General features: G+C 39.5%; 1 protein-coding gene across 1 annotated transcript; it reads left to right on the top strand.

Moving 5' to 3' along the window:
- Positions 1-1,370: 1,370 nt before the first annotated feature.
- On the top strand, positions 1,371-7,940 carry mapre1b (microtubule-associated protein, RP/EB family, member 1b). The gene is made up of 7 exons (XM_030768454.1): positions 1,371-1,488; positions 2,471-2,594; positions 2,810-2,955; positions 3,791-3,989; positions 4,617-4,720; positions 4,876-5,028; positions 6,659-7,940. Exons 2-7 carry the CDS (start codon positions 2,474-2,476, stop codon positions 6,707-6,709), a joined length of 774 nt encoding a protein of 257 aa, XP_030624314.1. The 5' UTR covers positions 1,371-1,488; positions 2,471-2,473; the 3' UTR covers positions 6,710-7,940.
- Positions 7,941-10,179: the final 2,239 nt, after the last annotated feature.

Here is a 10,179-nt window from a genome sequence, read left to right as displayed (position 1 = left end):
ACCATCCCAGTGTCCCTTGTAACTGAAAATAATGGTCTTGTTTGTTGTTGAGCATGACTCATTTATTGTGTGTGCGTGTGTGTGTGTGTGAGTGATGTATGATCAGGGTCATACCATTCTTGTCTCATTATAAAGCTCCATTCAGACGCAGGAGAACCAGCTTGACACAAACCATCCCCTCTTGCAATCTGGAAGTGACATCATTGTTCTCAGTATCTGCTCACTGGCCACAGAACTGCGAAGAAATGCTCACTCTTTCTTTTTCAAATATCATCTGTTACAAATCAGTCTTTTCTCTTATTTTCAAAATACCAATTTGTAACAGATTACATCCTAGATATGTAATTATTCCAATCAATGCTGTCTCAGGTTTTTCAGAATCAGAATTTAGTTTATTGGCGAGTAGGTTGGATTTTTTTTTTTTTTTTTTTTGGCGTGATGGTGCTCCATACAAATACAACACTTTTTTTTTAAACAGATATCCTCAGTAGTACACTTTGCTTCGTGTAGTCCACAGCTGTTCCTATCCTAGGTTTCATTCACGCTTTTTAACTATTTTAAATTTATTTTGAGAGTACCAGTTATGACACGGGTTATTTAGGCATGACATTTTAGGCGTCAACACGCTAAACTTGCGTTGACGCCGCTTTGATCTTTAGAGCTAGGCTTCCATAGAATTCTGAGGATATGAGGGGACGTTTACTCACACAAGGAGTCTCCCGAAACCAACACCCTTTACGTTGGAGTGAAAGGGTTAAGCGACGCTTGGCCTCGCCCAGAGAAGTCCGGCATAATCTTGCGTTCGACCACAGATTGCAAGAAAAACAGATACATATCTGCAGTGTATTTCCAGGGGGAACTTTGATTACGCAGTGGGCGGATTTCACCGAAAGGGGTGGATCCTGAACGCAGTAGCAATTGATTTTCTTTTCTTTTCTTTTTTTTTTTTTTTGATTGTGCAATTGAACAGGGAAAAAAAGTGTGAGATTTTTTTAATAAGGAAGGCTCACTTAGAAATCTTCAACCTTAATGGAGCGTTAATGTACAATTAAAAACGGTCTTTTGGGGGGTAATTAAGTTTGTTCAGTTTGCTTGCAATAGTTCAAACTTTGTGAACAGTAGCTTGTAATAGAATCTAATCTTTCATTCTTGGAAATAAAAATATTATGAACTCTCGATTGTTTCCATCTCTTTTCATATAAAACAAAAGCCACTTCCTCTTATAACTGCCTTATATGGTCATACGTTCTTGTCTAAACGGCGTGCCATTTTTTTTTACAATGACTTCTTCATTTAGGTATCACTTCCTGCTATCTGTGGTGGGAGCAGACGTAAGACTGCTGAAAGAAGCACCGGTGAACAGGAGGGAACACCGGAGGGAAACACCGCTCAAAGCCGCAAAACGTTTGTGTTTATGCATCACACGTTTTATTTTAACAGCAGACTATTGTATCATCAAACAGGGCTGTTGACGGAGTTTTAAACGAGGTAAAATAATATGTATTGTAGCGTGCGAAACTTGTGGCGTGAGGGAAATAAGAATAGAATTGCATGGCCGACATGATGAGCTATGTGGTTAGCTAGCAAGCTAAGCTGGCTGCTCTGAATTCAGAAAGGCAGTGGATGTGGGTTAGGTCAGTTAGCTATAGCTTAGATTGGTATTGGGGTAGTACATTTTGGATTGTTAGCCAGCCAGCCAGTCAGATTGTTAGGAAAAGGGGTGAAATCTTCGAATCTCGGGTTTAAAAATGGTTTACAAACTCAGGATGCTGTGTTCTGTTAATACCATCCCGAACCAGATTAATTGCCGGTTAAGCTGTTTATTATCTGAAACAATAATAAGACCGATAAGCAGTGGCTAACAAGCTAATTAGCACAAGTAGCCAATCACTGCAGTCATTAGCTTGCTAGCAAACGTAACTACCCCACTTTCCGCCGGAATTTTTCAGCTGTCTCAAGACCTTAGCTAACTGAGCGCCATTAACCCAGCCAGCAGTTCAAAATAATCCTCTTATTAACGAAAGAATGGAACAGAACTGCTTAGCGGTCATTATATGACCCGGCATCCCTTTTGTATCTTGACAAGTTTTAATCAAGTAGCTTTGTCTTCATACAGTTATGTTTGCGCACAGTAAATACAATGATGTATCATGTGAGACGATTATCCTAATTACCAGGGATAGCGAATAAAGTGCCTTCTCATTTATATGGCATAGGCTTTGCATTGGTTCTATGACCACTCTAATAATCTCCTCTTGATCTGAGAATCAGAATAGGGATTTATTGTAAGCACTTTTTAGAGAAATGATATGTTTAGTATGAGTCAGAGAAAGGCCAGCGCAATGGGTGTAAGGTTCACAATGACTAGACTGATGCATTCAGAATATTCCTTATTCATTGTCCACGTATTGTCAGAGACTGACCTAAGTCTGATGCATTCATAATTATTCATTGCGTTACTCTTTTGAAGGATATGGCTGTAAACGTGTACTCAACCTCAGTGACCAGTGACAATCTGAGTCGTCATGATATGCTGGCATGGATCAATGAGTCTCTACAGCTCAACCTGACCAAGATTGAGCTGCTGTGTTCAGGTGACGAGAGATCTTAGAGTGGTCCACTGGCTGGACATCAACCACAACCACGCCTAGGGGCATTTCAAGCTGCCCTGGGCTCTTTTGCCTGTACATTATGAATCTGAATTAACTGACCCATTTCAGTTATTTTCCCTGCTTTTATGAACTGGATGCTGATCATGTATTATATTATGTTGTGACCTGATTGGTAGTGACTGTTTCTTATTCTTAAGGTGCGGCATACTGTCAGTTTATGGATATGTTGTTCCCTGGGTGTGTGCCTCTGAAGAAAGTCAAATTTACAGCCAAGTTGGAGCACGAATACCTTCACAATTTTAAGATTTTACAAGCCGCCTTCAAGAAAGTGGGTGTTGACAAAGTGAGTAATGTCCTATTTAATGCATTAGTTTGAATGTGATCCAATCCTACAACTCCCCCTCCCCCCTTCTCTTTTTGTTTTCCATTGTCTCCAACCCTTCCTTTTAATGCTTTTTATCTTTTCATCTGTGTCTGTCCAGAAATGTCTTTTGCTTGTGTAGTACTGTCATAAGGACTTTCCCCGAGGGGAAAGAAAGTGTACTTAAATTGTGTACACAAGGATTTATGTCTACTCTACACACACATGCTAGAACAATCTGTCAGACGTTTTGAAGGTCTTATGTTTGGATGCATGTTTGCTGTGAAACAATTGAGGCCTGCTTATTCATGTGCATCTGTCTGTTTGTTTTAAAGCTCTAATGTTGTCAGCCGTAGCTGTCCAGCATTCTAATTGTGTTAACAACTAAGTTCAACTCTCAAGCTGGTTGACTGATGTTTTAGTTTTTGCTTTTGGCATGAGCAAAAGGAGTGCAGCCAGGCTGTGTAGACAGACTAAGCTCTGTTCTCCCATAATGAGTTCTCATCTAGGATACTGCTGGGATTGCTTCGTCAACATTGGAAGGTTATGTAATGAAATTATGTAGAAGCCCTGATCAGGAATGAGTGGGCACTTTCGGTGTGTTATAGAGATGCTGCACAGATTTCTGGCGTTGTGACATCTTAGTTTAAGTTTTGTCCGTTTACTTGCTTGTCTTTCTACCAAACTGAAGAATTTTCTTAATGGCTAGTCACTTGACTAGTCTAGAGTAGTGTGCATTGATCTCCCAATGCATGGAGATCCACAAAAAAATTACTACCTCCCTCACTACCTCTGTACTACCTCCCCCTCTGACCAGATCATTCCCATTGATAAGCTGATTAAAGGGAAGTTCCAGGACAACTTTGAGTTTGTGCAGTGGTTTAAGAAGTTCTTTGATGCCAACTACGATGGGAGAGAATACGACCCTGTCGAGGCACGCCAAGGTCAAGACACCATGGCAGCCCCCAGCCCTGCCATGTCTGCTATGAACAAACCCAAGAAGATCATGAACGCAGGTGAGGGACAAACCCACACACAGAGGTATAGACTAACCACTCTACCAGTCTACTGGTAAAACTCATAGTAACTACTAAAGGTCCACTCATGCCTATGCTGTTGCAGTTATCCATGAGGAAGGTGTGCTGTAGATCCAGAAACTAGAAGATCGCTCTGGTGAAATAGCAATAGTATATGATTCACTCATGCATAAGGATCATAATCTGGGAATGAGAAGTGGTGCACACTGTGTGTTTGGGACTCCTGGTCTGAATGCCCGCTGACTGTGGGGAAAGAATCGGTCGTGTTCCCTTGAACATGCAAGTAGACCAGGGTCCCTCTCATTCACCAATGATCAAGTTTCAGTTCAGTACTGCTTCAGTTTAGACACTAGTTTCCAACTAGGTTTCTTGATTTGACATCTTTTGGTTTTAAGTCTTCCACAGTGCAGTCCTTTACACTGCTTTCTCACACCTAGTTGTCCTCATGAAAATCTACTGTTTGCTTATGTTTCTCAACTAATACAGAGTCAAACACATTTGCTGATCCCTCTGTGGAGCACTAATATACATGAAAGTTCTTTCATGAGTTGTTTCTGTGTTTTACCATGTTAAACTGTGTTATCATTGGTGTTTTGTTCCAATCAGCACCACAGCGAGCAGCTGTTGCTAAGGTAGCACCCAAGATGGCACCTGGGTCGGCACGGAGACCAGGTGCTGGAGATGAGGAAAGGGCAGAGCTGATCCAAGAGGTACCCTCAGTGGATTTAGGGTCTTCACACACAATGCAAATGTGTCTCTCGGTGTCTATTGATTCTTTATGGGGGTTTTTTGTTTGTTTTGTTTTTTCATCTAAACAAGACTATTCCAAAAGGTTACTGAAATATTTCTGTCTCCACCATGACAGCTGAATATATTGAAATCCACGATCCAGGATATGGAGAAGGAGAGGGACTTTTATTTTGGAAAATTGCGTAACATCGAACTTATCTGCCAAGAGAAGGAAGGAGAGGGTGACCCAACACTCCAGAAGATTGTGGATATTCTCTATGCCACAGATGTGAGTGATTGATTATTGCTTATAGGGTCCCCATTAGCCCAGCTGTACAGCCCTACCATTCTTCTCGGGGGTCCAAATCAAATACAAAAAACAACTACAAAGACACAAAAATGAATTATTTGAATAAGAAGGACAAACATTAAAACACTGTCATTTTGAAACACACTAAAACAAAACGGGTAAAACAGACAATACTACAGATGCGCCCACTGACAAGGAATGATGTAACAGCAGTAATTAGAAGTATAACTGACCCAAGTGATCCTTTACTTGTTTTTTAGAAGTAGATCTAATATTTATTTTTGTTAAAAGAGGTGGCAGCTCGATCCATGATGTCATTGCTCTGTATACAACTGTGCGTTGAAGTGAATTGGTGTCAGCCTTTGGTATTACAAAACGTCCTTCCACTGCATGTCCTGTGCTATAGATGTAGGAATTCTAATCGAAAAGGTTATATTGATTTATTTGGGTCTTGTTATTGAAAATTGTCCAGGTTGAGAGTAGTAGAGAAGCTTTTAGCCCGTCTTCAATATTACGCCGATGTAAACGTGAATGCCTGCTGTTGATGTGTGTGCTCTGTATGGACATTTGAGAGTAAGGCATGCTGCTTTTTCCTGGACCAGCTGAAGTTTTGATGGAATTTGACCACATGATGTTACAGTACTCCATCTGAGCTAGAACCAAGGCACCCATAACCCTCTTGGTTAATTCAGGTGTATGTGCTGCAGCGTCTAAGTAAGGCAATGTTTTCTTTTTTCAGTGTGACTCTTGAGTCTGTTTTTTTGCTGTTCGTTAAAAACATCAGGGATTCTGCCAATTACAGGTTGCATGAGACATGTCGAGTTGCTAATGAAAGGTTCTTGGAAACATTCCAGTGTCTGTAGCTGTTTGCAGTCACATGCAGGTCAATCCAGATGGAACTTAGGCAAAGGGGAATGACTTCCTTTGCTCCACTGATGTGTGTTTTCATGTGCTAGTTTGGTGCTGGATAACTTGTGAAAAGAGTTCTTATCTCCTGAGGCTGTGCTAGTCCAGACCAGCTTCCTGGCCTACCTAGATAATAATGCATTTCACACTGCACACTTCTGTAGTCTCTTCCCATGAAGAATAGACCCAAAAATTGGTTTTATATGCTTTCATGAGGAATTATAAAGACGGAAACTGTTTTCTGAGCACAGTTTTCTTTTTTTTTTTTTTTTTTTCTAATTTGGGCCGTAGTGGTGTAGGAGGCTGTGCAGTTTGATGGGTGTGAGGGAAACATGAGCGATGTGGAATAGGAATGGCAGGGCACACTCATGGACAAACAGTGGAATCTCGGTGTGTGTGGAGCCCTGTCACATGGACACTAAGATACAACTCCAGCCGGCTTTGATTCAAGTTTATCAGTCCTTAGGTCGCAAAATTCATCTTAAAGAACTTTGGGCTCAGTTTGTGCCTGTTGTGCCTGCTGTCAATTTCCAATTTCATTCATATGTGTGTGTGTGTGTGTATATATATATATATATATATATATATATATATATATATATATATATATATATATATATATATATATATATAATGAGGACAGTACACTAGTTTCTCTTAAATGTATGCTCATTTCACTGTTCTCTGTGTGGCTCTTTTTCAGGAGGGTTTTGTCATACCTGATGCAGAATCAGAAGACCAGGAGGAGTTTTAAAGCTCATGACTGGATGCAGTTTCAGTACCTTCTCAATCTCACCTACCCACTCACAGCCGTCTCAAGACGGTCGTCTTTTACCCCTTCCCTCTCTTCCCAAAATGCCTAGGTCATGTTGTCCATTTGGACATTGTCTCCAAATGAACTCTGTGTTATAAATGTGCTTTTGTAGGCATAATCAAAGTTTGAAAAAAAAGCATGAAGTACCTCCTCCATTGCCCCCTCTAACCTCACAAGGAAAGGGGACAAGATGTCTGCCAAGACAGTCCTGCTGGATACAGAGGAGTTCTTTTTTTTTTTTTTCCCCTGCTCTAGATTTTCCGGAACTGAAACACTTATTGTCACCTGCAAAATCTGTCTGAGCTTGTTTGACTGTTCCTTTAAATGTAACTCAATTAACTGATTGTTTAACTTTTTGTTCTTCACATAGTAGTTGTTTTTTTTTTGGTTTTTTTTCCCACCGAAATAGGAAATATTCACCATCTGATGTTTCACATATTAATACACAACATTAGGCGTTTTAACTTTGCTTAATCACATGTCCTTTTCAAAAAAACACACATTAAATATACCCCATCCCCAGGCAACATGTGGTCAGATGAACTGTTAGTCTTTAGTAAATGTGAGAGGTGTTCAGTATAGTCATCTTAAATATCAGATATGTAGTGTTTGAAATGGGGTATGTAGGAGTAGAGGATGAGGTGGAGTACATACATTGTCTATTGTCTGTTATACGCTTTTTGTGTTTTTTGTCTTATGGATGTCAAGAGATGTTGTCTTTGTGCCAGCTAAAACAAAACCAGTCTTTGCAGAGAATGGACCAGATCTGTTGATCAGTTCTCGAACCCAGTTACAATTCTGTTATATGGTCTCGACATTCTGCAGTTTATGTGGAGAAGTTTAAGCTTCTTCTTGGCCTCTGCATCATAACTGTTTTTTTGTTTGTTTTTTTTGTTGGTTTTTTTTTTTTTGGTTATTTGTGTTCACTCTTTTTAAAATACTAGTCGTATTTTTAAGAAGTGATCTTAAATCTGAGGCCAACACATTATTGGATATGAGGCCAAAACATTTCTGAATAGGACAGACGCTGCCCTCTAAGAAGAGACCTTTCTAGTTTTTATAGTTTTCAGCTGCCTTTTATTTAATGCATCTTTTCAATTTTTTTTCGCTGACCTGCCTTGTGTTGTAATATTCTCAGTTCCATTTTGGCCAATGTTTGTACAAATTAAAGTAATCCAATGAAGCTTTCTTTACTTTTTATTTGAATTTTAAAATAAAGCTTTTGAGAGAGACCAGCAGGACAAATTCAACTACAGACCTTAAGTCTTCCACTTCATCAGCTGCTGATTAAAACCAGGCGTCTTGTTTTTTTTTTAATTGGCTGTTATTCATAGAAGCTGCTCCTGACACCTTTAGGCTTGCACCTGAAGAACAAGGTATTTGTAGAGAAAGGTCTGTCCGATATTTTTTCTCAATTTTAGGACCACGTTCGTAAAGTAACTGGACGTGCATTTTTATCTGCAAAAAAAGATGCCTCAGTTTATTGATGACATGTCACTTAGTTTCTGAATGTTTCTCATCTCGTCAGACCCTGTGCCGTTATACCATGCGATGCCTATTTATTTATTTTGGAAATGTTTAGAAAAGTTGCCTTTCATGTACGCCAGTTAACAATGGTATGTTGTTTTGTTGGTATTTTGATTTTGGCGGAATCTTTGAAATGTATGGAAAGAAAAAAAAGACAGATTATGACTAAACTGATGGCGTGATTCATTGTGCCAACCTGCCTTTTCTTGATGTTAGGGAGGATCTCCTCTAAACAAGTAGCAACAAGGATGATGTATCAGCATCTCTGTTATTGCACTGGTTATTCAACAAAGTTATACTGTTATTTTTCCTTTACTGATTTCTAACCACTTCCCAACCTCACCTCTCATGTAGCAGAAATTCATTTGTGTCATCCCTTCTTGGCAGATAGGTGCTGTTTTTCCCATATTCTGTTATATGGATATTCTTTTTTTTGAACGGGTGGTTTGTCTAATGTGGAGAACCGTCAGAACCGTAAAGAAGTGAGGAAAAGGCTTACAGATCATTTGCCTGTTCCTCTGTGGTGATACAATGTGATAGGGCCTATCTGACATGAGTCGAAGCTGACTTCCTGTTTCTAATATTAGCTCATTAGTTTGACGAGATGTTTAAGAGGAGTGAAGCGGCTTCCGCCACTTGTAACTATCAAACTTCTTAGAATAAGAGTGTGAATCTAGAATCAGTTTCTGCCCTTTGGTATCTTAATATTTAGAATCTCATGGGCCGTGCGAGCTGATCATAGATCAGTAGTCTTAACACCGAGTCCCTTGATACGTTTGGGCGCTAGATGTGATGCTCTTCTCTTTGCTCTAAGGGCGGTTCTCAACAGTCTGTAAAGACGCGTCTACACTGTGGCAAAACAAGTGCTAAACTGCACTCCTCTATGTCTCCTTTCTCTTTTGCGCGCAGTGTTTTTCTTTGTTCTTTGTGTGTGTGTGTGTGTTTTTTTTTTTTGTACTTGCAGGTGGTTTGCCTCCTTTTTTAAAGTTGTAATTTGCTGGAGTTTCTTACAAACAATAAAACAGTATTGACATTTGTATTGAATCATTTTTGTAGTGGCTTTATCCAAGCGCGTCGTTTAGGGAGTTATTTTACTCGAGGTGTCATACACTGAATGCAAAAAGGCAATTTCATGTTCAGTTGTACTTTGGAAGTAAAGACTAAATGTATTTTAAAGCCATTACCCCATGTTTAAAACCTTTTTTTTCCATTTACATACAGTCTTCTACTGATTACTCGAATTTCTAATACGTTTCTATCAGAGTAGGGATCTTAAAATGAACTCTTTAATTAATAGTGTTGAACATTAAGAAGACATATATCCAACAAATTTTTGTCAGGAAAGAGCAACAGCAGCTGCAAGAAAAGCCTCAGAACTTAACAGACACTCACTATGAGAGTTGGTAAAAACAATGTCCTCAAAAATTGTGCCACACAAACAGTTGTGAGTTTTACAAAACAGATATGTACAGTAAGACTACTGTTCAAAATCTGCTTTTAATGTAGAACAGTGCAGCTTTGTGTAAAGAGCACATCACCTGGAGTAAAAGAAAAAAAAGTATTAGGATCTGATGAACCACCTCTCCTGCTCTCTCCTACAACTGCATGGACTCACGATTCAAGAAAACCTTCAACTCACATGGTCTGTTTGCAACTGTTAAACATGGCTTTTTTTGTATGGACAGCCATCTTGTGGGAGTAATGGACTGAGTGTTACACACACACCTTCCACAGTCTCTCCCATCACAAACCTCAATGAACCCTTTTTTTAAATTCAGAAATAATGAGTAGATTTCACGTCATTCAGCTGACAATGAACAAGAGCCTTCCTGACAAATGGTCTAGTATCCCACTAACAACAGTGTGTGTTTGTGTGCGAGACA

This window comes from Chanos chanos, chromosome 3 (genome assembly GCF_902362185.1).
Source record: "Chanos chanos chromosome 3, fChaCha1.1, whole genome shotgun sequence".
Taxonomy (NCBI): domain Eukaryota; kingdom Metazoa; phylum Chordata; class Actinopteri; order Gonorynchiformes; family Chanidae; genus Chanos; species Chanos chanos.
This window is presented reverse-complemented; position numbering and strand designations above follow the sequence as displayed.